The 27474-nt window shown below is 47.7% G+C and overlaps 1 protein-coding gene across 1 annotated transcript; it reads left to right on the top strand.

The window, feature by feature from the left end:
- Window positions 1-249: 249 nt before the first annotated feature.
- On the top strand, window positions 250-20168 carry LOC308127703 (aryl hydrocarbon receptor-like). The gene is made up of 11 exons (XM_080492924.1): window positions 250-829; window positions 1785-1972; window positions 5800-5906; window positions 8339-8428; window positions 9084-9210; window positions 9652-9788; window positions 11477-11682; window positions 11773-11882; window positions 13389-13530; window positions 13617-14859; window positions 17093-20168. Exons 1-11 carry the CDS (start codon window positions 789-791, stop codon window positions 17249-17251), a joined length of 2550 nt encoding a protein of 849 aa, XP_080349050.1. The 5' UTR covers window positions 250-788; the 3' UTR covers window positions 17252-20168.
- Window positions 20169-27474: the final 7306 nt, after the last annotated feature.

The raw sequence follows: 27474 nt of genomic DNA, 5'->3' as shown, positions 1-27474 counted from the left end.
TCTTGTGCAAACAGATATTTCATTTATTACAAGTTCATTTTGTTGCTGAAGTTAAAAATATTTTTCCAAAATTATTATTATTATTTTTTACATTTTTTTATTAACGCTCAGTTATGGAGGGAGTGTGTTGACGGTGAAAAAAAAGTGAATTTTTTTTCATAATTCTAAGAAATCTTGTTGTTGTTTCTGCGACGTTGACCTTTGACCTTCGCTGCGCGCTCCTGAAATGAACTCGGTGGCGGCGGGAGCGCGCACGGGGACGGAGGAAGGAGCGGAGTGGAGGATCCGCGTTCAGAGCGCAGCGGACCGGGAGAGGAGGCGGTGGAGCGGGGAGGAAGACGACACCGATTGAGTTTGACGATTCCTATCCACGGCGTGTCGGTGAGACGTTCTCCTCCCAGGATGTGAGCTCCGAACCGGGGTGTTTGATCGCGGGACGTCCGCTGGAGTTCGACACCGGGGCGGCGCAGCGCCATGGACGGGATAACCGCTACCACTCTGCCCGGTCCCGACCGGAGGATTCTTAGTGTTTTACACCCCCTGAAACTATCAGTACTTATTTAAAACATGCGTTTAACTTCATTCTGTCAATTTAAAATATGATTTAGCTCTGAAAAGCGGAGTTTTGCGGGGGTTTTCGGGACGTCCTCCTGGCACTGCGTTCACGTGCCCGGGTTTGTGTGCCTCAGTCCCGGGTTGAAACAACCGGAGTCTCCCGGTGCTGCTCTCCACCGGATTCTACCGGATTCTACTGCAGTGGATGGATCTGTGAACACACTTTAATCAACATGTACGCGGGACGGAAGAGAAGAAAACCGGCTCAGAAAGGGTAAAGACTTTATTTCCTTCTCCACTAAGTAAATAACTTTAATGATCAAAAGAGCCTATTTAAGCCTGGAAACCACATTATCATTCATTATTACTGCATCATTGCACTTCACCATGCTATGTTGCATCTATTTTTATCCATTTGTGGCTCTCTTGGTCACCAATTAACCCACTATTTTTAGTGGGGAATTAAACTAACCACATAAGAATAAAAGCCTATTTGAGTCAGAAATCGAATTAAATGACATAAATAGACGGATGAAGATGTTGCACTTCTATTTTTTTTGCACCTGATTGACGTGTTCAACTTGAAAATATGAAAGATTCCATTAGGTTGGAGCAACCTGCAGCTCTGGAGCCACATGTGGCTCCTCAGCCCGTCTGGAGTGGCTCCCTGAAACTTTCAGGATATCCGACGGAAATACACATTTGTTTTTATTTTATTTGCATTCCGCGCTGATGTTCAAAAGTGTTTGGATTTCCAGGATAAAAACAGGCAAAGAAAGTAAAATGGCATTGCTTTGAGAGAAAGAGGAGAATAGAACAAAAAAATAAGAAAGAAAAGAAATAAGAGGGAAAAAAGAAAAATTTGAAAAAAGAAAATGAAATAAAAGAAAGGGAGAGGGAAATAAATATTAAAAAAGGGAAAAATAGGAAAAGGAAAATAAAGGAAAACGAGAAGGAAACAGAATTAATGGGAAAAGAAGTGTCGTCCAGCTAAAACAGCTGCAGCCATTGGGAAACATTCAGCAGGGATAAACAGCTGATTACCTAATAGCTCTTCTGGTCTTAGAGGTTTCAGACCCCCGGTTTGGAAACGCTGGATCAATAGTACTGAAACACACTATTACACAGGGGTTCAGTTGTAATTACCTGTTTGTACTTTCTTTACAGAAGTATGGGACATTTTCTATAAAGTCTTTTAGAAGTCCTCCATGTTTCCCCTTCACTTCCAGAGTCAAGCCAACCCCCGCCGAAGGTGCCAAGTCGAATCCGTCCAAACGCCACCGCGACCGCCTGAACTCTGAGCTGGACCGGCTCGCCAGCCTGCTGCCGTTCCCCGAGGAGGTGATCGCCAGCCTGGACAAGCTGTCAATCCTGAGGCTCAGCGTCAGCTACCTGCGCACCAAGAGCTTCTTCTCAGGTACGGATCTGAGACTTGTGCTTCCAGGCACCCGCCGATAAGGTCACGCAGGGTTTCTGGTGGCGGATTTGGACGGGAAGCTTGAGGACGGCCAGTTTGCGTCTCTATAAAAGACGGAAATGGTCAAATGTGTGTCCATCAGTGTCAAATCAGTGATAACATGAAGCAATTCAAACAACCATGTCAAATGATGGGAGTGGTGTGGCGGATCAAACAACCTTGTAATCGATTGGTTTCCATGGTGACAAATGTGTCGTTGGTGAAGGTGTGCGCTCTACTGAGGACCCCTTCTAGTTTGGGAAACTGTGAGCAGTTCTACTGTATTGGAGAAGTCTCGTCCTCCGCTGCTGTTTAGCCTTAATTATTCATCCTGAATCAGAAGGACGATGGAGGTTGTTTCAGGTGGGAGTTTGGAGGGGGGGGGGGGGGGGGTAGAGGTCGTGACCCCTCTGTCTGAGCTTTTTTGTGATTGAGATCCGCAGTGCAGAGGATTGGCTTTGCTGAGGAGTTAGCAGGCTTACAGGCAAAGCAGATGGATTTTGTCTTTGTGTGTGTGTGTGTGTGTGTGTGTGTGTGTGTGTGTGTGTGTGTGTGTGTGTGTGTGTGTGTGTGTGTGTGTGTGTGTGTGTGTGTGTGTGTGTGTGTGTGTGTGTGTGTGTGTGTGTGTGTGTGTGTGTGTGTGTGTGTGTGTGTGTGTGTGTGTGTGTGTGTGTGTGTGTGTCACAGATCTGCTATTAAAACCAGATTTGTCCAAAAACTACAAACTGAAACCTGCGCGCCCTGAAAAGCTCTGTAACCGTGTGTTTTGCCGCTTCCACTCGTGTTGAAGTTTTTGTTGCTTCAGCGAAACGTTAACCGTCACGTGACCGTCCCGCAGAAACAGGCCAGCAGACACGTCTCGCTCGGCAAAGTGCGCGAACCCTGGATGACCCCGTCTCATCTCGACGTCTCGCATTGTAGGTCAGCTCCTCTCTCGCCCCGTGGCCATGCGGTGACCCTCGTCCCGAAGTCGCGGCCGCGCAGTAATCTAGGTCTGAGGAGCGAGGAGGACATGAAAGCCTGAAAGAATCAAAACACGGCTGGATAATCCACGGGCAGGCCCTTTGAAGGGGCGGACGGCGGCACACCGAACACAGCCTGGTCTGCAGGAAGATACAGGAGCTTCTATGAAACCGTAACATGTTGTATTTCCAGACTCCTTTTGAAGCGGGGTTACGTCGTATTGAGCGCCAGCCACCAAGAGCGTGTTCACGTTCCCCTGTTTGGTCTCGAGTCTCCAGTTTGGTTTGGGCGACTCCGAGAGATCTCTGGTCCCTTTCAAAAGCTCGGGCTCAGATCGTTTACAAACCATCTTTATAGCGGGCGGGGTGAGAGGACGAGACGTAGTGCGCAATGCATTCTGGGTAGTAAACAAACAAAGCCAACCGCGCGAATCAGAAGAAGCAGACGCAGAAAGATAAAGTCGCAAAATAGCTGTAGTGAAAAAGACGCTCATAGATATCTGGTCTGAAGTCTCGATATCGTGGTTGTTTGTGGCTACGCCCATTAGCCACAAGCTAATTAGCCTAGCCGCCACGGGCTTAGGCGGCGAGACTTCTTGGTTTCGGTTGGAACCAATCAATGAGCCGTGTCTCTTCCTCACTTCCTCCCTGGTCATCAGTGTTTGTTTCGGGCGACAGCGCCCCCAAACCAGCAGCTGGTGTAATTGCATGACGTTTTCCAGGCGGTTTGATCCTCGTGTGTGTGTGTGTGTGTGTGTGTGTGTGTGTGTGTGTGTGTGTGTGTGTGTGTGTGTGTGTGTGTGTGTGTGTGTGTGTGTGTGTGTGTGTGTGTGTGTGTGTGTGTGTGTGTGTGTGTGTGTGTGTGTGTGATTTCACATCTGTGTCCATGTGAAGCCATCTGTCAAGTACTCAAAGCAGATTATTGCTTACTTATGTAATCCAATAACATTGTGTTCTCTCTGTGTTTTTTTACGTGTGTGTGTCAGTCGTCATATTGTTTATATTAAATTCAGTCCAAAGTCATTTCTTAGAAAGTATAAAGAGGACGTTTATTCAATATATTAAAGCTCTGGATCTTACAGAGTGACCTGACAGAGCAACAGGGATAAATGCAGACTCCATATAGGAACACTTTTTGTTTATTCACTTAAATTATACTTAAAATTCACTTCTTTTTTTTTCTTATGTTGGGCAGATTATGTTTAGATAAAGTGGTCGGGGGGGGGGGGGTCACATGGAAATTGTAAAATGTGTTAAACAGTGACATCATGAAGCAAATTCAAACCACCATGACAAATGATGGAAGGAGTGTTGTTGTGGATCAAATCACCTTGTAATCTATTGGTTTCCATGGTGACGAATGTGGCGTTGGCGGAGGTGTGCGCTCTACCAGGTGCTTATAGTAGGTTCTTTTTTTTTTTTTGTTCATGCACAGCAACTATGATTGCGTTACAAAATATATGATGTAAGAAGGTGCATTCCATCGTACAACTTCTGCGTGGGATTTGTAAAACTTCCAAACGTCCAAACAAACGACTGGCGCTGCGGTCGGTGTCCGAAGCGAGGCCGCTGCCTCTCACATGCTCGGCCTCACACGGCGCTTTGTGCTCGGGTTCTCTCCAGGCTGATCTGAGCCGCGTTGATCCGCCACACAACAAAACAGAACATGAACGTTGAACTCATCTCCCTCTTGTCTGCAGCGGTTTTCTATACGTCCGCGCAGTTCGACTCTGTTGTGATGTTTTCAATCGGCTGGTGTGTCCTCGCCGCCCTGCGTTGTGCCAACAGATGTCCTTCTTCTTCCTCCTCCTCCTCCTCCTCCTCCACCTCTCCGTCGCCTCGGGCTGTTTTTTCTTGCCAGCGGCTCCAACTTATGACGTCAGGACTCAAATACTTCTTCCATCCCTTTTCGCTCTGAATTATTGATAGTTTTTGTTGCTCTATCTCTCTCTCACCTTTTCTGTCTGTCTCTCTCTCCTCTCTCTCTCTCTCTCTCCCCCCACTGCAGAGTTCAAACCTTCTTACAGTAACCACAGACGTCAAACAGTTTTCAATAATATCAGTTGTTTACATGAAAAAAACAAAACTTTTATTGCCTCTACAGTCACTGTCTAACCGTGTGATTCCCTTTGAGGTTTCTGGAACACAACGTCTCCATTTAGGATGATGAACGACGTACGACGGAGCTCCATTGATCCCCGCGGGGTTGGGGGGGGGGGGGGGGGGGGGTCGGGCGGCCATCCAAAGGGAGCAGTTGAACTGGTCCAACCTTCAGCCTCCGTATTGTCACGGACTTCCTCTTCCATTAACGTCTCCAGAGAGGCTCTTTGTTTTCCACAGACTCGAGGTCCGATGGAGACGGCCGGGTCCATGTTTTGTCTCGGAGGGGCGGAAGGCCACAAGGGGGGTGGGGGGGGGGGGGGGGGGGGGGGGGGTTCTTTGTCTGCCTGTCTGTAAATGAAATAATCCACTCGTAGTATTTCAGGCCCTGTCCACACGACGACGCCGTTTCATGTCACTATCGTTTTTGTCCGATCGTCCAGAGGACGAGGCGTTTTAGGAGCCTGAAAGCAGGTTTAAAAAATAAATAAAAAATGAACAGGTTCCAAAGTAGGGAAATTCTAAAACGCCACCTCTGCTTTGTCATGTGGACGATCAAAGACGCACATTTGCAGAAGACTATGCTCTCTCTCTCTCTCTCTTTCTCCCTCTCTCCCTCTCACCCCCTCACCTTTGTGAAGGTGTTATTACTGCACTTCAGCTCAAATCGGCGTCTGGATCAAGTCGAGCACAATCTAAAAAAGACGAATCTCTCGTTTCTTTTAGTGGCGCTGAAAGACCAGCTGTCCAATGGCGTCAACAAGAGCAGAGGCCACAGCCAGAGCGCGGCGTCTCCAGACAGCCGAGTACCTGAGGGCGAGCTGCTGCTACAGGTGGGTGACCAACACGAACAAACTCCACCTGTCGACCGCCGTCCGTGTCGTTGGCATAATTGTTTTGGGGTTTAGTTTTGGTGACTGCTTCCAGGTAAAATAGACATAAATTGTCCACCATGACTCGGGAGCAGAGCGGCCACAGCTTCCTGTCCATTACAGACACTGGGCCATGAATTATACAGAGCCGGTGAACACATCTATTATTCAAGGACTGATGAGCAATGTGTGTTTCTTATCACAGACTACATCAGGGCTCTGCAACCTTTATCACCAAAAGAGACAATTTCACCTTTTTCAACCAAATGAAAATAGTCTGGAGCCGCAAAACTTAAAATTAAAAAAAAAAAAAAGAAAACATCTTTAAAGAATTGCTGTACATACAAAACAATAAGGTTGCATCAATGGATGAATTAGATGTATTTTATAAAATTTCTGGCTGCTGGAGGAATTTTTTATAATTTTTTTCCCATTTTATCTTTATCTTTAGCTCATCAGCTGTTTATTGCTGCTGTACGTTTTCCCAATGTTTTTCCTTCATTTCTATTCCTTTTTCCATTTTTTTCAATTTTCCCCTTTTTTTCTTTATTTCCCTATCCCCCTTTTCTCTAATGTTTCCAATCTTTTTTTACCCTTTCACATTTTCTTTTCCTGTTTTCTTGTTTTCCCCTCTTTTCTTTTTTCGCTTTTTTCCCTTTATTTTCATTTTCCCCTGTTTTCCTCCCTTTCTTTTATTGATTTAATTTCATTTTTCTTTTATGTTTTCTTTTTTATTACTATTTGTCTTTTTTCTTTCATGTCTTCATTTTTTAAATTTCTTTTCCTTTTTCTTTCTTTTTTTTTTCTTTTCCTTAAAGCTATGCAGACCTCTGGACTATACCGATAATGTTGATTGTGTGTGAATAAAACAGCAGAGAGTTTTCTGTTGTTGTTGTTGTTGTTGTTGTTGTTGTTGTTGTTGGAGGGAACACAGCAGCACAGACGACAGACATCTCTCTCTCTCTCTCTGTCTCTCTGTCTCTCCTTCTCGGTCTCAGGAGGGACAAAGGTTGACCCAACACGAGAGGCAGAGCGAGGCCTTGTGCTTTCTGCAGTAAATATTTATACACTGGGCATGTACGCCTCTCTCTGCTTTGCCTACTGTAGGTGTGTGTGTGTGTGTGTGTGTGTGTGTGTGTGTGTGTGTGTGTGTGTGTGTGTGTGTGTGTGTGTGTGTGTGTGTGTGTGTGTGTGTGTGTGTGTGTGTGTGTGTGTGTGTGTGTGTGTGTGTGTGTGTGTGTGTGTGTGTGTGTGTGTGTGTGTGTGTGTGTGTGTGTGTGTGTGTGTGTGTGTGTGTGTGTGTGTGTGTGTGTGTTCACACACACCACTACTGGACCGTGTCTTCTTCTTCCTTTAAGTCTTATTCTGGAACACTAATGGTGATTCGAGGAAATGTGAGTTTCGCCTGCTCACAGTCACAATATTGAGCGGGACCTTCCTCACCCCTCCACACCTTAAATTATTGAGCGCCGTCTTGCTTCGGGCCTCATGCTAATGCATTTTTGACATCATGTAATGGATTTCAGAAGAGAAAGGGACGTTTGGTTTTCTGAGCCAACCGCGGCGCTACGAATCTTGGAAAACCATCCGAGGTGGACGAGCGTAACTCGCACGTGTGTCTGTTCATGTGAAGGGGTGTTCTCTGGAAGAGGCCGTAAACAAATCGGCGAGGTGGAGGTGGAGGCTGGCGGGACGCCGCCGTGGCTCAATGCAGCGGCGGCACACAGTGTCATCACCTCGCCACCGAGCCTCCAGGCTCCAGGAGGGAGAGAAGGAGCAGTGATGGAGGTGTTAGTCATCCAGTAGTGACCTCCTTCGCCTCGACGTGACTTTTCTCTAAACTGACATCCTCTTCCTCTCCTGCCCTGGGGAGGAGTCTCTCTCTCTCTCTCTCTCTCTCTCGCTCTCTCTCATTATTATTATTCGCCAAAATAAATCACGTTTTTGAACGTTCTCAAACGTTTGCGAAAATTCGATATTAAGAGGGAATTAAACTTTTGACTGGCAAAATGACTCAACAGCGCCACCTGCACAATGTAAAAAAAAAGGTAACCCCATGATCACGTTTCACCCAGAGCTACGAAATTTAGCGCACCTATTTAACACTCCAAGACGCACAAGAAAGTCTTTTACACACATACCGAGAACTCAACGAGAAGTCTGCTATTTTGAAAAACATATCAGATTTTGTCCAAAATTTACAAATGTTCTAGAGCGTACTGGTCTTGGGAGGTGAATTTAGATCTGCCTCAAACGTGACACGTTGCATCAGAGTCCTTCACTCATCGCAGCACCATTTGAGGCCATGGAACTGGAAGTGAGAAGTAAATAGTTTGTAGCTGGTCAGATGGACCTCAATATGATGCTCTCTCTCCCCCCCCCCCCCCCCGCAGGCTCTGAACGGCTTCGTGCTGGTGGTGACGGCGGAGGGAACCATCTTCTTCTGTTCCCACACCATACAGGATTACCTCGGCTTCCATCAGGTTTGGATTCCCTTGTCACCTTCGCGTTGAGCTAAAACACGTGAGGAGATCCAGGAACTCTTGCTGATGTCCGAGGTTGCATTCGTAGCGAGCGGGGCAAAAAGAAAAAGAAAAAAAACGAGTGAATGCTTTGTTGTGGGTTCTCAAGAGGATTGAGAGAATTGCACATATGGAGCGAGGGCTTTTAATCCAATTGGCTTCACAACAAAGCAGTCTAATCTTATTTTCAAGAACCTGATTATCAAATTATCCAAAGTCTGTCTGTCTGCCCGTCTGACAGACGAGTCCAGAGTGTAGGTCAGGGGTCCGCAACCTGCCGCTCTGGAGCCACGTGTGGCTCTTCAGCGGCTCTGTGATGCGTTCACCATGTGTAATACAATTTGTTTGTATTCTGCACTGATTTTCAAAGATGCTACTTTAAAAATGGCCACAACTGGGAAACATTTATTAAACTATATCTAATTCATTCATTTGGTGGAAAATGGTGAAAAGGCCTTTTTCCGGGGCATAAAGGTGCAGGTTCACATACATTCAAACCACAACCGTGACACAAAACACGCAGCTTTAATCATCTCCCGTATCCAGCGTGAAATATTATTGTAAAAAAAAAGAATCGAGATCGATTCAGGTTCAAACTTTCATCTTCTTTTTTTAGACTGATGTGATGCACCAGAGCGTGTTTGAGTTGATCCACACCGAGGACCAGCAGGAGTTCAGGAGGAACCTGCACTGGGCCCTCAACCCCCCTGCCGGCCCCGGAGAACCCCCCGCCGGACCACCAGGTCAGCTTTCTGACGACACATATCAAGCAAAGAACTTTTATTCTTAGAAAGAAAGAAAAAAAACACCAGGAAATGTCACTGCTCCTCCGTCCAAGCTGTCCGGGTAGTAAACACAGACACCCAGCAGAGTGGAGATGCTCTGAAAGCAGGTAAAAGCCTGAGAGGCTCTTTCAAGAGACGCGAAAAGAGGTGACCTTTTTGACGGAAGCCTCCCCAGAGCTGCGGTGTACACACACACACACACACTCTGTCAATGCTACTAACCCGGAGAAGCATCATAGTCGAGGACGACCTGAATCCTACACTTACTATGCTTTTACACACCTGTCACGAGGAGTTAAGTCAGTGTGAGCAAGTCGGCGGGTAGCGGGTTTGGGGTCACAAACAAAAACAATCATCCACACATGTGTCTGTGACAGAATTGATATTTAATGTCCTCAGATGGCGACTCGGTGCCGACCTCGTCCTGCCTCGTGAGCTACAGCCCCGACCAGCTCCCGCCCGAAAACTCCTCCTTCCTGGAGAGAGGCTTCATCTGCCGCTTCCGCTGCCTGTTGGACAATTCTTCAGGCTTTCTGGTGAGAATGAAACGCGCTTACCCGAGGTCTTTCCCAGAGCTCTGTCATTTTTACCTCGTTAGGCGAAGGTTCTGTGTTTGGATTCTTTAAAAACTTTTCGTAAAAACTTTTGACCCGAAATGCATGACATTTCCAGGGATGATTTGTCTTTATCCGGGGATGGTTCCCATACATTTTGAGAGCAATTGGGTCAAAGGTAAAGGTCAAAAATCTATTTTTGCCATAACGCGGTCAGTTTGAATCTCATTGATGTCAAACCAACGCTAAAATGTTCACTTTTCATTTTCCTATCCTCCGATATGCCACATGATACAGTGACGTCATTATACAGGGGGAGTCCAAGGTCAATGGGGGGGGTCACACAGAAATTTTTAAATATGTGTCCATCAGTGTCAAACAGTGATAACATGAAACAATTCAATCAACCATGACGGATGATGGAAGGAGTGGAGTGGTGGATCAAATAACCTCGTCATCCATTGGTTTCCATGGTGACAAATGTGACGTTGGAGAAGGTATGCGCTCTGCCGAGTGTTCGCTCTCGCTGAAGCCTGTTTGCCGCTGCAGCATGGCGTGCCACCTCCGGCCCTCAGCGATCAGAAGCCACCATTTACTCCCGTAATCCGCCTTAAGAGAACCTCGGGGTCGTGGGGAAAAGGGACTTAATCCTCCCACCGCCCACAGGAGATGAGAGTGGAGGGGAAAACTTGCTTAGTCAGGGTTGTTGGTTCGAGATCTGTCACCTCTTCTCCGTCTCAGATAATGTGCTACTTTGCACCAAACCCACAGCAGTTTAGGTGATTCAAGGTCCGGATGAGAGAAAGATGGGGACTTGAAGCTGATGGTGGTTTTGAACCTGCACCCCTCCAGACTCCTGTTTGCGTGAGCAGTAAGCCAGGTTTCTGCTCCTGTCTACCGGTCGTTATATGGCTTTTTTTTTTTTTTTTTTCTGTAATCCCCCCTGCTATTCAGAGCTAGACTCCTGACATCACGGCTGCAGGCTCTTAAACCCACCAAGGTCAATTAACCAGAGCTAACAGAAAGTGTGTGTGTGTGTGTGGGGGGGGGGGGGGGGGGGGGTTCTTCACATGAGACGCCACAGGGTAAGAGAAGGACAGCAGAAGGAGAAAGTGTTTTCAGGTGTTTCCGAGGCTGTAAAAACCTCCCCTGCTGCTGGTCGCTGATCCAAAACTTCCCAGCACTCGTGCAGATCTGAAATTCTGTGGTTTCTTACTGTGGTTTGTCCTGTGACGCTGCGGCTCTTTATACTGCATTTCCGCATAATATCGTTTTTATAGCCATAAAAGTTCATTGAGGGGTGGATTGATTCAGACTGAGCTCTATTGAAGGCCCCAGTCTGAAATACGCGGCCCGCCACTGTTTCCTAACCTCAGAAAGCCGCTCCAGTCCAAATACTACTAGCAGAGGGAGTGTAAGTCAACGTGTTTCAAGCCGGAGACACCGCTGCGTCCCGTGTGTTTACAGTGTACTCTGAAGTGGTTTTGCTCTCGACGCGCCCCGGCAGGATAAATAAGACTGATAGTGGTCGACAGGCAGCAGCACTCAGGCCCGGCGAGGCGCGCTCAGAGGCAGAGGAGGAGAACCGGAGGCAGACGGATTCTGAACTCTGATGTCATCGCATCTCATTTGGCCGCATCCTGATATCATGAGCTGGTTTCTCCTCCCAGGCTCTGAACGTCCAGGGCAGGTTGAAGTTCCTCCACGGCCAGAGCCGTCAGCAGTGTGACAGCGAGGACGCCTACCCGCCCCAGCTGGCCCTGTTTGCCATCGCCACGCCCCTCCAGCCGCCGGCCATCCTGGAGATCAGGACCAGGAACATGATCTTCAGGACCAAACACAAGCTGGACTTCACGCCCATGGCCTGCGACGCAAAGTACTCTTTTTTTTTTTTTTTTTACATCACTGACTTCCATCTAAATCCTCCATTAATTATCCCTCTTTATAATGTGTGTGTCGCTTTCAGGGGTAAAATAGTTCTGGGGTACACCGAGGCGGAGCTGAGAGTCCGAGGTTCCGGGTATCAGTTCATCCACGCCGCCGACATGCTGTACTGCGCCGAAAACCACGTTCGAAGTGAGTAACGGTAACGGCTTTAAGGAAACGAAAGAAAGGGAAAATAGACAAATGGAGGAAAGAAAGAGGGGAAAAAATGGGAAATAAAAGAAAAAAAAGACAAAGGGGACAGGACAACTTAAAAAAAAAAAAAAAAACTGGAAAAAAGAAACAAATGTAATAAAATATATCATCATTGATGTTTCTTTTTCTTTATTTGACCATGTTTTGTGGCTCCAGTCTAATTTTATTCGGGGGAAAATGGTGAAAACTCTTGGGCATAAAGGTTTCATAGAAATTTTAGTCAAACCCGAACTGGAAGCAAAGTGACAGCTTTCCTACTGGAGTCGGCTCAGTCCATGATCAGTCCAGGATCAGTCCAGGATCAGTCCAGGATCAGTGTGGACGTCCGCCGACCTCTTGTCATGTTTGTTTTCAACAAACACTTGTACTACATGCAACAAACACCGAGCGCGAGTCGTCTGCTGCGGATAGAGGAAATCTCCCAGCGAGAGTCAAATGCCCTACTTAAGCTCACGTACCGGATGACCCGGTTTAGTCGTTACCATGGCGCCGTCAATGCCCGCATCCTCACTACCAGACACGCTCACATACAAACACACATACACTATGCATGTAGTCATGCATACAGAAGGAGGGGGGGGGGGGGGGGGGGGGGTACATGCATATGCATTTGGAAACATATAAAGCAAGAGGTACGTGTGTGTTCGGCATGCTCTGGTGCACACGCAGATGGGAAGCCATGTTTCAGAAAAGACAAACACACCACAAGGGTTTGTGTTTGGAGGAATCCTGCCTGACCTGTCAGAAGAGGCTGTTCGGTAACGTTACAGGTGAGAGAGTCTGTAACTCTCAAGAAGAAGATAAAAGAGTTTGTCCACAGGCATAAATATCGTAGTTTGCTCTAAAGTCACTGCTAAAATCTTCTTTCTTTTTTTCTTTTCTTTCTCTTTCTCAAAGTTATGCCTGGCATAGCGATTTTATTTTGTTCACTCGTTTTGATCCCGGAGATCCTGCAGAGTCGACCATTTTTTTTGAACATCGGTGTGGAACACAAATAAAATAAATGGCATGCAGTGAAAGCTTCACTGAGCCGCTACAGGGCAGCTGAAGAGCCACATGCAGCTCTGGAGCCGCAGCTTTCAGGCCTCTGGGATAGAAGAAGCATGTTGCGGCCGACGCAGACACAATGTTCCTGTTGGGTTGGAGCGGTTTGGCAGAGAAACACAACACAACGCCGATCCACAGAGCCACGGAGGTCAGGTTGTGCGTGTTGTCGGCTTCATGGCCGTGTGCAAACGGGACTTGTAACACGCGCACGCTGCCAAAGTGAACATCAGAATAAAAAAAAAGAAAAAATAAGGAGGGGAGGGAAAGAAAAAGAAGGGTTAAAAAAAAAAAAGTGAACATCAGCATGCGGCCCCCGTCTCGGCGGCACACCCGACTGAGCAGCCGCAGTGCAGGCCAGCCTGGGGCGCCTCCTAACCTGATCTGATGTGATTCCAGTGATCAAGACGGGCGAGAGCGGCCTCACCGTCTTCAGGCTGCTCACCAAGGACAACCGCTGGAAGTGGGTCCAGGCCAACGCCCGGCTGGTCTACAAGAACGGCAAGCCCGACTACATCATCTCCACCCAGAGGCCTTTGGCGTGAGTCGCTTTTCCGCTCCAGATTTCTTTAAAAAAAAAAAAATGTTTTGCTTCAGCTCATTTGTTTAATTGTTGTTTCTCCACAGGGATGAGGAAGGAGGCGAGCACCTGAGGAAGAGATCCATGCACTTGCCCTTCACCTTCGCCACCGGAGAGGCTCTCCTCTACCAGACCGGCTTTCCACTGCACGGCTTCCCCGACGCCCCGCCGGGCAAGGCCAAAGGCAGCAAGTCCAAGAAGGGCAAAGTTGACAAGAACTCTTCCGACTACCTGGATCCAAAGTCTCTGCTGGGGGCGCTCATGAGCCAGGATGAGTCCGTGTACGTCAGCCAGCCGGACACGGAGGTGAAAATGTCTTACCACAGCAGCCTTTTTACCGAGCAACACAGCCAGCCCGGCGGTCTGTTGCCTGGCAACAGCTGGAGTAGTTTTTCTAATGGGGAGGTGAGCCAGTGCAAAGGGAGGGCGTCCAGTTTCGACCCCCTCCTGGCCACGCTCGACTCTCTCTCTCTGGACGGAGACGAGACCTGCTCCAACAGCGAGCTCTTCAGCGCCCTGGAGAATCTGGGCCTCAACGCCGAGGATCTGGAGCTGCTGCTGCTGGACGAGAGGATGATCCAGGTGGAGCTGGACACCAACCACATCCCCACCCTTGGTGACCTTCTCACCAACAACGAGATCCTCTCCTACATCCACGACTCCCTCCAGACGGACGGAGGCGGGCGGTCCAACCCAGACTTAACCCACCAGCCATGTCCGGTACCCGCGGCTCTGCCCATCGTCCAGCTGTCGCAGCAGATGCAGCAGCACGTCCGCGCAGGTGAGCCAATGCCCGCTAACATCCCGACCGGGGCGCCAAACGGCCTGTGGGCGGATCCCAACAACCATCGGGCACTAAAGGCCACAAACCGTGAACACAAACACCTGAACCTCCTGCCGGAGTCCGGTCCACAGTGGGTCCAGCAGGACCCGGCCCACCTGCAGGGAAACACCCAGGACGCGCCGTTGAATCACATTACGGAAAACGGAACCTTCACCCCGAACGGACACGTAGATTACGGCGTCTCCAGCGCGCCGCATGCAGTGTTTAACGGCTCTGCCGCGCAGGACTACCAGAACCTGGTGACCGCCGCGCCTTTCTACCAGACACACGGTCACCACAGACAGCAGAGCCAGGTCCCACTGCCGTGTTTGCCCCAGGGGCCCGGCCACGGCTCCGCACTGGAGCTGGAGCAGCTCCTGGCTCTGTCGGTGCAGCCGCAGCACAGCCTGCCGTCCCTGGAGGCCTACAGCGTGTTCAGCAGCACACCGGACTCCTCGCACAGCAAGGTAAGAGACGCGCGTCACACTTTCGGATAGTCCGTGACGTGGTTCACTTGGGGGGGGGGGGGGGCGGAGGGGCTCACTCCTTCATTTAGTTGGGTTTGCGTTCACGCTGCATTTTGAGAGCGGATCAAACCGCCTGGGAAACGTCACGATATTGAAACAAGCTGCTTGTTTGGGGGCGCTGTCGCCCAACACCGACACTGACCAGAGAGGAAGTAAAGAAGGCTCATTTGATTGGTCTGGACCGAAACCGGAGGTCCTACCCCTTAATCCTGAGGTAGCTCAAGGCTAATTAGCTCATGGCTAATAGGTAGCCACAAACAACCGCAATATATATTCTTCAGACTATCTAACAATGAGTCTTCCTCTCTACATCTTCCTCTCGACTTCTTTCTCACTTCTTCCTCTCTGCATCTCTATTCCTCGTCTTCCCTGAGATATTTTCACACTTTTTCCTTCTGCATCTGCTTCTTCTGATTTGCACAGTTCGCTTTAGTTCGCTTTGTTTGTTTATTACCCAGAATGCATTGCACTCTACACCCCCCCCCCCCCCCCCCCAAACCCCCTGCACATAAGAACCAAGACCAGAGTTCAGGGGAGCGTTCACAGGCGCCCAAATGAAGCAGACTTTCCCAGAAAGGCCCTGAATAGAACTCTGGTCTGGATCAAACAGGACTGGTGTGAACGCGCCCTTTGATCAACCACACTTATTGATTTGAGCCCACTGATGACGCCCGGAGCCTCAACTATCAACCAGCACCAACTAATCGACGGCGGGGGGATTCACAACCCTTCAATCCTGTGCTGCTCTCTTTCACCGCCATGGAAATCGATTTATATATTCCCCCCCCCCCCCCCCCCCCCCCCCCCCCCGAGTCAGCATACAAGGGCCTCGGGCCGGCGCGGAGCTCGCTGTAAACTCTGATGTGAGCAGACATGCCATGTAAATAAGAGGCTGAGAGAAGCTCAGCGACGCTCACTGCGGCGCTGACTTACACTGAGTGTGTGTGAGTTGTTGACTATAAAGTCGTCCAGCGTCATTTTATCGTTCGTATTCCCGAGTTATCACACGGTTATCACAAACCAGGTGGAGCTCCTCTTCCTCACCAGACTCCTCCCTCGCTCTCGGTTTAATTGTCCCGCAGTGTCCTGTTCTTTTCCAAGCATGAAGAGCATCGCCGGTGTGTCGAGGGGGGAAAAAAGAAAACAAACTCGCAGCTAACAAAAGAGATCTAATGAAATCTGAGAGAATGGGCCGTGGAGAGGAGAAGACGGGAACAGCAGCAAGCGAGAAAGCGTACAATAATGAATAGAATAAGGTCGGGCACCACCCCCCCACCAGAAATGGCCGACCCCAGCAGGCATCTATTCACCCCCCCCACCGCCCCATTCAGCCTCCACTGTTATTCTTCAGGGTCAGTGGCTGTTGCTGAAAGAAAAAAAAAAACACTGACAGGCTGGCCAGTCGAGCATAAGCGGCACTGACCTACAATTTGACTGTCATCATTACCTAATGTAGTGCGGGGGAGGAGGGTTGGGGGGGACAGAAGCAGGACTCTTGATTCACTAAAACCTCGGGTCGCTCTCAAACAGCACGAGAGCTAAATATAGTCATGAAAGTATATTTTGTTAGATCGTCTGCCACTGTGACAATCAACCTACGAGTCAAAAATGTACTGATTCAGAAAGGTAGACGCAAGAAAATCAGAATGTATGAAGAAACCATTAAAGGAAGAGGTAGTTTAGCTTCAGTAAGTCTCTGAAACACTCAGAGAGAGAGTGAAGATACACACGGATGCAAGACGTCCTGCTTCAGGATATTTGAGATTTTACATTCCAGTGTGTTTGAGCAGAGGACCTGATGAGTTTAGACTGACTGGAGGGGGATTACAGCCCTCACTGCAGGAGGCTCCTCCTCCTCGTTCTCCTCCTCTTCCTCCTTGTTCTCTTCCTCCTCCTTGTTTTTCTCCTCCTCGTCCCGTCCCTCCAGGTCTGCCCATAAAACATCTGCTTGTCGGCGCCGGCCGCTGACCTGCTTCTTGTGATTAAGGTCAACTCCGGTTCCATAACCACCCTAGTGGTTTTACATCATCACACAGCGACACAAAACGGAGGTTTTAAGGCGCCAACAGCTCCATCAGATTTATGGATTGACTCCATTTGACTCCAAAACTCCAAACTCTGTGTTATCAAAGTGTCAGCATCTGTAAAAATCTGCTCCCGTTGTGTTTCCCAGCTGGAGAACGGCCGCCTCCTCAGTGCCGCCAACGCCGCGTACGTCAGGACGTGTCTGATGCCCAACGGGAACGGCGTGACCGCGGGCGACCTCCCCGCGTCGCGCCCCGACGCCCTCCCCGCCCTGCAGGACCCCCAGACGTCCGGATTCTTCCTCTGAGGAGACGCGGCGTCAGTGGGAGAGAGCAGATGAGAGGAGAAGGTACAGATTAGAGAGGGCGAAGGAAGAGACGCGTTGAAACAGAAAAGACTTCAAGTTCACATTCCCTCCCGGAGCATTTGATCGGACAGACGTCCCGCTTGTGCCACTCAGACACCCGGAGTCGTCTTCTTTCATGTCGCACTGTGTTTTCTAGTCGTGTTCGCACTCAGAATTTTCTTTGCATCAAAGTTGTGCTTTTACTTTTATTTATATTTTTTTATTTTTTTTTGCTCTCAAGCCAAAAGCCGTCACTCTTTGCTCTGTAAATACACTTTAAAGTCCGAGAGAAAGAAGAAGGGCGACGCTGTCAGGCCCTGTTTACACGACAACGTTATATGGACTATAAAACTGCAAGTATGAACTATATAACTACCAATATGAACTATGAAGTTACCAATACCCACTATAAAACTACCGACATGGACGATAGAAGTACCAACATCGACAATAAAACTACCAGAATGGACTATAAAACCACCAATATCCACTAAATAATTACCAACCCGAACTGTAAAACTACCACTTTGGACTGTAACACTACAAATATGCACAGTAAAACTACAGATATGGACTATAAAACTACTAATTTGAACGCTAAAACTACCCATATGGACAATAAAACTAAAAATGCAGACGACAAAAATCAAAGTTCTGCGGTTCCACTGACTTTCTTTGTCGTGTAAACGGAGCCGTCAGACTCCAAAATAACTGGATCTCCATTAAACGTTAAGCTGCTGCTTGTCTGTGCCATCTGCGACTGGAAAACTGGAAAACCACCGGAGGGGATCGCCTCTCCATTGTCGTGAAATCAGGTTTTTCAGATTCATTATGTTTGGCACATCCAAGTGCTTAAAGAGGCTTTTTTTGTTGTTGTTTTGACCCGATTTTCATTCATTTCTGTTAAAAACGTCTCTGGAACGCCGCTACAAGAGTATCTTGCACGAGGGGGAATATTTCTACTTCCAGCGGTGAGATTTATCGAATGGAGGAAACCGACATTGAAACATGTCGTTCGTCACTTTGATTAATTCATCAATTCCTCCGGGTGCTTTTACACGGCCATTAAGCATTTCATTCTACTGTTCAGATTGATGCAGAAGAGAGAGAAAAGAAGAAAAAAAAAAAGGGTTTTCATTAACAAACTCCTCTGAGTTTTCTCCCAATGCTGCATCCGAACGACACTGTGCACTTATATATACGTTACAGACGCAATCAGGAAGCATCTGATTGGTCCGTCAGCGGCATTACAATCAAACGTCAATAAGCATTTGAGTTTCCTGACCGGAGACGGTGTGACGATCTCCCGTGAATGCCTTGACCCCCCCCCCCCCCAACTGTTTCCACACACTTCCACACTCATCCGTTAAGGACCTAATTGTAAATAATTGATTAGAAGTTATAAGGCGGAAGAGGAAGTGCATGGCCTCTCCCGAGTTTGTTGTCTCTTTATTTTCATATCTGTTTGTGAAACAAACCTCAGCGGAACAGATCCAGCTATTTAGGCCCCGTTTCCACGGCAACTTTTCACGTGACGACATCTTGACCATAAAGGTTTACGCTGCAGCAGCAGACGCACTGAAAATGATGTCATTCGTATGCCAGGCCACTGGGGGGCGATGTTGGTTGTTTTTATAATGAGAAAATACACTATAGACGTGAATACCCGACATTGGAATGGACTGATGATGAATCGGACGCTATCGGGTGAGTCTCAACTATAAAACTACCAATATGGACGATAAAACTACCAAACGGTTGCCATGGCTCTGAGCACCGCCGTGGTGTAAACCGACCCCCCCCCCCCCCCCCCCCCCCTTCCAAAAAGTCAAGAAAGTTTTGCCGTTACACTCGTTTGTCGTGTAAACGGGGTCTTACTGAACAAATCGATTAATTCCAATTAACGCCCGCCTGACTGCGACTATGCATTTGATACCTTCCCTCTCACCCATATCGATGTGAAAATTGGCAGAGTAAGTCATTTTATATCTTGTGTTTTTTTTTTGTTTTTTTTTCATTCATTATTCAAAGTCTAATAAGGAGGTCTTCCTCAACTGACAGGACAGCATTTAGCATTTAGCACCAACTCAGAAACCAAAAGTGGAAACACGTGAAGGCGTGTGTGTCTGCAGCTGCTCCAGCATTGAATGTCTTGTTCTCCACCCCCGAGCTTTTCTTTCATCTCCATGAAGTGATTCATTAGCCGATGGCCGTCACAATCAAATGCATTTACTCGTTTGCCTCATTTTCTCTTTTTTTTTTCTTCTTCTTTTTGTAAACAGACTTTTCTTATAAAAACAGATTATTTAAAATGAAAATGTTTATAGAAGACAACCGAGGCTCAAAATGTGTGTGTGTGTGCGTGTGCGTGTGTAAAATGTGTTTTTAATGGCAAGCACTACTTTAAAATCACAACTCTTTCTCCAGCACTGGAAAAAACAAAGAAAAAAGCATTTCTCTGAGTCCGTGTCGTCTGAATATCGTCCCCTGAGAAACTTGTGTTTTTATATCGGTTCCCGTGCAGTTTGTCACTTTAGCTCCAAACGATATGGTGCCAAAAGAGTCGGAGAGGCCGACCTTTTTTTTTTTTCTCCCTTTTTTCCCCCCCGACCATGAGCGACCTTTTCCCTCGCCGTCCACTGCGTCCACACCTTCGTCATGTCCAGATCGAAAACCAAACCCTCCGTACGCCGTTTGTCGTGGTTCTTTATTTTTTAAAGGCACACAGACTTTATTTTGCTACTTTTATCACTGAAAAGTCGTAGTTGTATGCGAAGAGACTTTTATTAAGAAAAGAAAAGGAAAATGCAGTCTGTCATGGAGCTGTGTGTTGAAATGTGCTCTTGGATCCTGGAAATAAAAAAGATTTTGTGCAATCACACCGAACTCGAGCCTCCTCTCTGATTCCTCTCGTGTCTTTTCAGGACCTGCCCTTCCTCACCTGTCCACCAGGTGTCAGTGTAGTGCCCCTCCTCCTCCTCCTCCTCCTCCCGCAGCATCACCTCCCCTCTGAGTCCGTGTTCAGGTTCACACCGCAGGCTGCTGCAGGGGAGAGAGACCCGTTGGGTAAGAGTAGTAAGAATTAAGATTGATGTTCAGTGTTGAGAATACAGATTATATAAAGATGAAATGCAGAGTAAAGAGAAATTTAACCAGCAAAAAAAAGAATCCATTGAGAATCAAGATCTGTTTTTACAAGGTTACCTGGCCAAGAGGTCTGCAGCACACGTCACATCCTCCGTTAAAACATTGACAACTGATTTAATTTAACAGCATACAATAGTTAAAATAATAAAAATTTGATTTTGTAAAGCAGTTTGGACTAAAGCACAGTAGCTAATAATAAATATTAAAGCGCATTAGTTAACTTCATAAACACAAATACTGACTCAATAGCCAAGAATAAACCTGAAATAATAATAATTGAGAATAAAAACACAATTCTAAGCATAAAGACAGTGTGTTCAATGTAAATTACATTTTTAAAATTTCATAAAGATATATAATGCAAAAATGTCTCAATCTGAAATGTTGATCGTTAACTAAAAATATGGAGTTTATGTCAAAATGTTATTGACGCCGAAAATCAAGATAAATGGAATGTATCTAGATTAATTTAAAATCCTGAGGCAAAATATCATGATAAAGTTGGAATTGAAAAATATAAAATAAGAATAAAAGTCTCAGACTAAGTTGTGATCTCAAATTAGCAGAAATATATATATATATATATATAAGTTACAAGTGTCAATATTACCAGGTGAGAGAGTCATGACATGTTAAAACAATGTTTAGAGAGAATTGAAATAAAATGTCATGAGGTAAAAAAAAGTTTTATTTTGAAGAATAATAATTCAGATTTTACTCTCGATGTAAGACGTAATCAGCTCAGTGAAGCTGTGGTCGCCGTCTGAGGTTTAGAAGAATAGTAGCAGAGGTCACACACACACACACACACACACACACACACACACACACACACACACACACACGTTAAACCTCAGAGACTTTAATCACTGAAGTGACGCACGCCACCAAAAACCTGAGGGAGCTTTTAGCTGCTGCGGCCGAGCCCCCGCCAGTCCATTCCCACCCCCCCCACCCCCCCCCCCCTCTCACGCTTTTTGCACCCGCAGACGTGTGAACCGGCGCCCTGGTGAAAGCAAACACAAACACACACTGATCCCGGCGGCGCTGCGCTCAGGAAGAGGAGGAAAAGGTGTCGGTATATCCTCTGATCTCAAACCACAATTATGTCTAAAACAGATATAGAGAGCGTCGGGTTTTATTCCAGGATAAAGAGCAGGGAGTGTTTTTCTGAGTCCAGAACACTGCATCTTTGATGAGCCCCCCCACCACACCCCCCCGAATCATTTATGAGAGTTTTTCTTCTCCCGCAGTCCTCCGGCCGGTTAACTTTGCGCGCTTGTGACGGGATCAATCATCCAAGCAAGATGTTGTGTGTCCCACTTTAACTTCCCCCGGGCTGTGCCACCACACGGCCTGCTGGGGGGGGGGGGGAGAGAACCGAGCTGCACAGGAACACCCCCCCTCCCACCCCCCAAAATAATAGAAATCAGATTCTAATGAGATGTGGAGTGATGGGAGCAGGGATCACACTCCTCTCTGGCTGAGTTCAGGACTGTTGTACAAGCAAAATGTTGATACAGTTTCTACACTGTTACTACACATAATTTCCTTTTACATAATTTGACCAGAGACGTCTCCCTAAAAGAGGTTTCCGACCATTCTGCATATCAAACTACCATTATTACCCCTGAGGTAACTACCCCATTCATTCTGCAGTGCCAGCCGGAGCTATAAGAGGCTTTCTTCCTCTATCATATCTGAGCTCGACCTCACGCTCAACTCGCCACACAATATTTCCATCGAGGTAAAGAAATGCTGTATTTAACACCTGGATGGGCGGTTCTCCCTGGTTTGTGTGTCGCTGGCCCGCCGCATGGAGAAGACATGAAATATTCAAAGACCATCTATAACCACTCGGGCCATTTCCCTGATGGAAAATACGGACACTGCTGCTTTTCTGTGCAGAGCTGCTGACCTGGTTTCAGTCTCGCTGGAGGTAAACGGACTCCGTCACACTCCACCTGCTAAATCCCCTTTTTGGTGAAATCGACAACAATCGTATCATTTCTTTCCTTTTTTTTTTTTCTGGCCGTTGGATCGATTCATCATTCTTTACCTCCCTTTATCCTCCTGTACTCGGAGTGTAGCAGCAGGACACGCTGACACCCCCCCCCCCCCCCCCCCCCCCCCCTCCCTCGCCACACGCCCCCTTCTCCACCCGTCGGCCTGTCGATGTGCATTAACTCCACTCCGGCGGGCAGATTCTTCCTCCTGCATCCAGGTGAAACACACGCCGATGAATAATGAACGTGACCTTTTATTTGTAGCGGCGCTTCATCGTTACACACAGTAACAACAAATAAGATGAATAAGTAACGCGGCGATCCGGCAGAAAGTATAAATCAGTGAGGAGGACTCTCTTTGAAAGTGTGGAGCTCACATGTTCTCCCTGCCTGCTTTTCTCCTCCAACTGTCCAAAAACCGACGAGTCGGCGGCAAAACTCCCTTGACTTTTGTTTTATCGTCCATATCGGTAGCTTTATTGTTGATGCTGGTCGTTTTATCGTCCATATTGGTTGTTTACTTCTCCTCTAATAGAATCCGATTCATAAAGTCTGTCCGAATGTCGGGTTCTCTCCATTTTTTCTCCAGCAGCGTCTCTGCTGCTGCAGTGGAAACGCAGCACTTCTCTTCAAACGGTCAAGGTGTTGGTCGCGTGTACCGTTGTCGTGGAAACGGGGCTTGAGGTTAACTGGTGTAAATGTCCCGAGTTTTGGTTCTTAATTAACGGCGAGTGTTTGTTTAAACGTCCGTCCTCAGAAAACCTGCCTCAGTCGAAGTCGACGGCCGGTTTGACTGTCCTGACCTTTGCTGAGTGTCGGCATTCAGCCCGCGGGCTCCGACCTCAGCGTGACGCCCCGGTGAAAGCTCCGCGGAGCCGGCGTGCCGGGACGCGGACGTTTGAGTGACATTCGCCGCGACACCCTCGTGAACTGTGAGGCTCCGCTGAAACACACACGCATCACACCTCGGCACGGCTTCCCTCAGCCACCCTGGCATCCAGACGCTGCAGGTACAAATGATCCCCCGTCATGTCAGGGCCCTGATTCCACTGCAACGTTTCACATGACAACATCTTGAGCGTTGAGGAAAAGTGTTGGGTTTACACTGCAGCGGCAGACGCACTGACAACGATGTAGTTAGTATGCCGGGCCACGGGAGGGCGCTGCTGCTTGTTGTTGTAATGAAACCACATATAGTACCCGACATTCATATGGACAGATGACAAATTGGATGCTGTCAGTGAGAGTCTTAACTATAAAACTACCAATACTGACGTTAAAACTAGAATACAGACTGGGAGTCACGCCACTACTGAGGGCGCCGTGTTTGTCACTGGCCCATGAGCAGAAGGAACTATTTCCCACGGCGGAGGAGCTCATGTGCAGTAACTCTGTAGTTTTGCCGTTACACTCGTTCTCATTGTTGTGTGAACGGGGAAGAAGAAAAAAGAAACTTTCACCCAACGTGTAGTTTGTTTACAATGGATGTAAATATGTCAACAAGTAAACAGCCGAGGCAGTGAAGGGCCTGTTTACTCTCTGTTGTGACTGTGTTTGACAGGAGAGCGAATCTGTTTTCTCTCCGTGTGACGCTTCACTGATCATCTTCACCCACACGGTTTGACCTTTGACCCCCGCCCTACACACACACACACACTCACACCAGTATGTGTGCAACATGGCCGCCGTTCACCCCCGTTCACCCCCCTCCCCCCGTTGTCAATATGCCAAAACAGGTTGGATCAGCGCGTTTGTTTTGGTGACCCCGCCAATTGAGGCGGGAGAAGAGGTCGGCAAATATTGACGCCACGAGCCGAAACAACCAACTGCTCCCCTCCATGGAGGAGCAGGGAGACTTTCCTCGCCGGTTTATTTTGCTTTTCTTACACCTGCGAGCTTTGGACAGCTCCTTAAACTCTCTGTGAAGTTTGTGGGAACTTCTCAGGTGCGACGGAATCCGACTTCACCTGCGCTGTACTCCAGGAGAAGAGGTGGAGAGCGCTGAGCCTCGTGGGAGATCAGAGGTGGCGTCCCTCTGCCACCAAACCCACCGAGGGGCTGAATCAGGAAGGCGTGAGATATGTGGCAAGTCACCCGTGTGCATCGCGACACCAGGAGGAAGCAGCCGAGACACAATCATCGTCACCCTCCTATTTATTCAATCATTTAAGAAAAGTAGTGCCAAAGTAAACATTTGTATTTATTTTCTTCCCCCACACGTGTTTGTTGTGTTGATTTTAATACAAAGACGTTTAATAATTCAGAATATTTTTTCAGCTTCCTGACGCAGTTTTTTTTTTTTTTTTTTAAATCAGTTTTCCAGGAAGCTGCCAAAGCTCACAGATCGGCTTGACCTAAAAGCTCTGACATCTCAAGGGGCGATCGCATGCTGAGCTGCCAAAAATACTCTGTGTGTGTGTGTGTGTGTGTGTGTGTGTGTGTGTGTGTGTGTGTGTGTGTGTGTGTGTGTGTGTGTGTGTGTGTGTGTGTGTGTGTGTGTGTGTGTGTGTGTGTGTGTGTGTACACGTGTACACGCTCCTTGTTGTCCAGCTAGAAAGCAGAAACACAACCTTGACCTACATACCGAGTAAACAAGCTGAGGAGAGTTCAAGGAAACGGACAAGAGCACAAATACAATGTGAAGAGGAGGATGAAGAGGTGGAGGAGAAGGAGGAAGAGGTGGAGGAAGAGGAGAAAGAAGAGGTGGAGGAGAACGAGGAGGAGGAGGTGAAGAACCGGCCTCCACTGCATTAGAGAAACTAAAATGATGGAGAAAAGTATAAAAGAAAAGAGGAAGATCCTTTAAACATGTAAATGTAAAGAAGAGGAGGAGGAGGAGGAGGAGGATGGATGATGAAGAAGTGAGGAGGAGGAGGAGGAAAGTGAGTGAAATGAGGAGAGAGGAGTGTTTGGAGGTCACGGCCTCCCTCCTGTTGGTCTGATGGATCCACACTGACAAGCAGAGACCACTGGAGACCTGGTGTGTGTGTGTGTGTGTGTGTGTGTGTGTGTGTGTGTGTGTGTGTGTGTGTGTGTGTGTGTGTGTGTGTGTGTGTGTGTGTGTGTGTGTGTGTGTGTGTGTGTGTGTGTGTGTGTGTGTGTGTGTTGCCCCCCCCCCCCCACTAATGTTCTCCCTGGAGGTGTTTTCTTCATCGACCATGGCTGTCTGTCTGGAATCACACACCCACACACACACACACTGCTTCACGGTGTCGACTTCATTATAATTTAAATGTGTGTACGATGTAACGGCCTCGGCTTCAGCTGATCTTATAAACCGGTTCAATCTGTTCACATTCACGTTTTTCCCAGTTTGTAAAAACTTCCTTCGCTCTGTCAACACGTTGAACAAGCACGTGCCACTGGGTGGAGTGGTTTATAACTTCGTCTCCTAAGCTGCTACTTCTGTACCAAACAAAGTGATGATGATGATGAAGATGACAGCAGTGATGATGTTTCTATAAAGGAATGGTTTCACACTCGGCGAGGAGTCTGGATGTGATGAATGGCAGGACTGTCAAACCACATTTACAGGATGGTTTTTTTCTATAAATTCTTCATTCTTAAAGTGTAAAGTGTTGTATTTCTGGCCAAGTGTATTTATTTATTGGTTTGGATGTTTGTATTTTACCAACTTTTCCCCGAAAATATTCACCCGAATTGCATGAAATTTTTAGGGATGATTTGTCTCTATACATGGAAGGTTCCATTGCGTTTTGAGACCAATTAGGTCAAAGGTCAAGGTCATGAAAAGGTTAAAAACAATTATTTTCATCATAACACAGTTTTTGTCCAATTGATGTCAAACCAGCGGCAAAATGTTTTCAATTCTCTATCTTCTGATATGTCACATGACGTCATTAACCTGGTTGGGGGTCAAATGTCAGGGAGGGGGTCACACGGAGTTTGTAAAATGTGAGTAGATCCGTGTCAAACAGTGACAACATGGTGCGGTGGATCAAATAACCTTGTAGTCTATTGATTTCCATGGTGACAAATCTGTCCGTTCAAGTTCTTCTCCTGTGTCTGCAGTAATTACATGCCAACGTGTGAAAGATGGCCGACGCCCCCGCCGGACGTCCGCTCTCTGCCTGTCAGATATCTGAGGACCTGACAGAGGACTGGACAGCGGCAGGGACAATCTGTTCCAGCCGGCCCCGCCGGCCTCGGTCGCAGCTGCCAGCACGCATCGGTGGGACGGGCGAGAACGAGACGCCGCCGCCTTAGTTCGCTGTCGCCTCCAACAACGCCTCACACACACACAGGTTCAGTGAAAGGTCCGCTATGACAACACCGCCATGATGGACAGCTGGTGGGCGGAGAGGGTGAAACCTGCTCCGACCTTTGACCTCTGATACTGCCACTGGTACTACTAATAAAGGTACTTGTGCCATTAATGTAATGTATCATACTCGCTCTTAACTACTTCTAACAGTTTGCCTCTATTTTCACAGGTCTCTGGCGCCCCCTGCTGGCCATAAGCTCAAACTACAGGTCATCGCCAGATCGCTCCACGGTGAGTTTCTATATTGGCCAAACGCATCAGTTGAACAATGTTCTCTTTCAACCAATGAGAATATACAACTTGATTGGGATCAGAATGAAAAGTGTTCAGGATATAGAGACAGACAGAGAGGTAATCCTCGTCCACGGGGATTAACGATTAGCGTCTTCATGGAGACTGGAGCAGCTTTCAGGGACTCCACCGTCAGGGTTTCACGTCTTACTGTAATCCTCTGGTAGCTGATGACATGGCCACACACTCACTGCCCACAGCTGGACACATCTGGAGGAACTAGACATCTGCCGCGGCTGTTTTATGGAAAAACTAAAGTCTCAGATATGGTTTCAGAAGTGTGGCCCGGAGGGCATAAGAGATAATCACATTGAGTGAACAGTGGGACTGAAACTGAAGCTCAGTCATTCAGGTCAGAGCTGTGAAACCCGATCGCAGGAGACACCCGATATCAATGAGAGGAAACAAGGCTGCACCACCTCCACCACCACCTCCACCACCACCTCAGAGAAGAT

Source organism: Lipophrys pholis (genome assembly GCF_963383615.2).
Source record: "Lipophrys pholis genome assembly, chromosome: 23".
Classification (NCBI taxonomy): domain Eukaryota; kingdom Metazoa; phylum Chordata; class Actinopteri; order Blenniiformes; family Blenniidae; genus Lipophrys; species Lipophrys pholis.
Note: the sequence above shows the minus strand (reverse complement) of the source record. Positions and strands in the feature narration are given on the sequence as shown.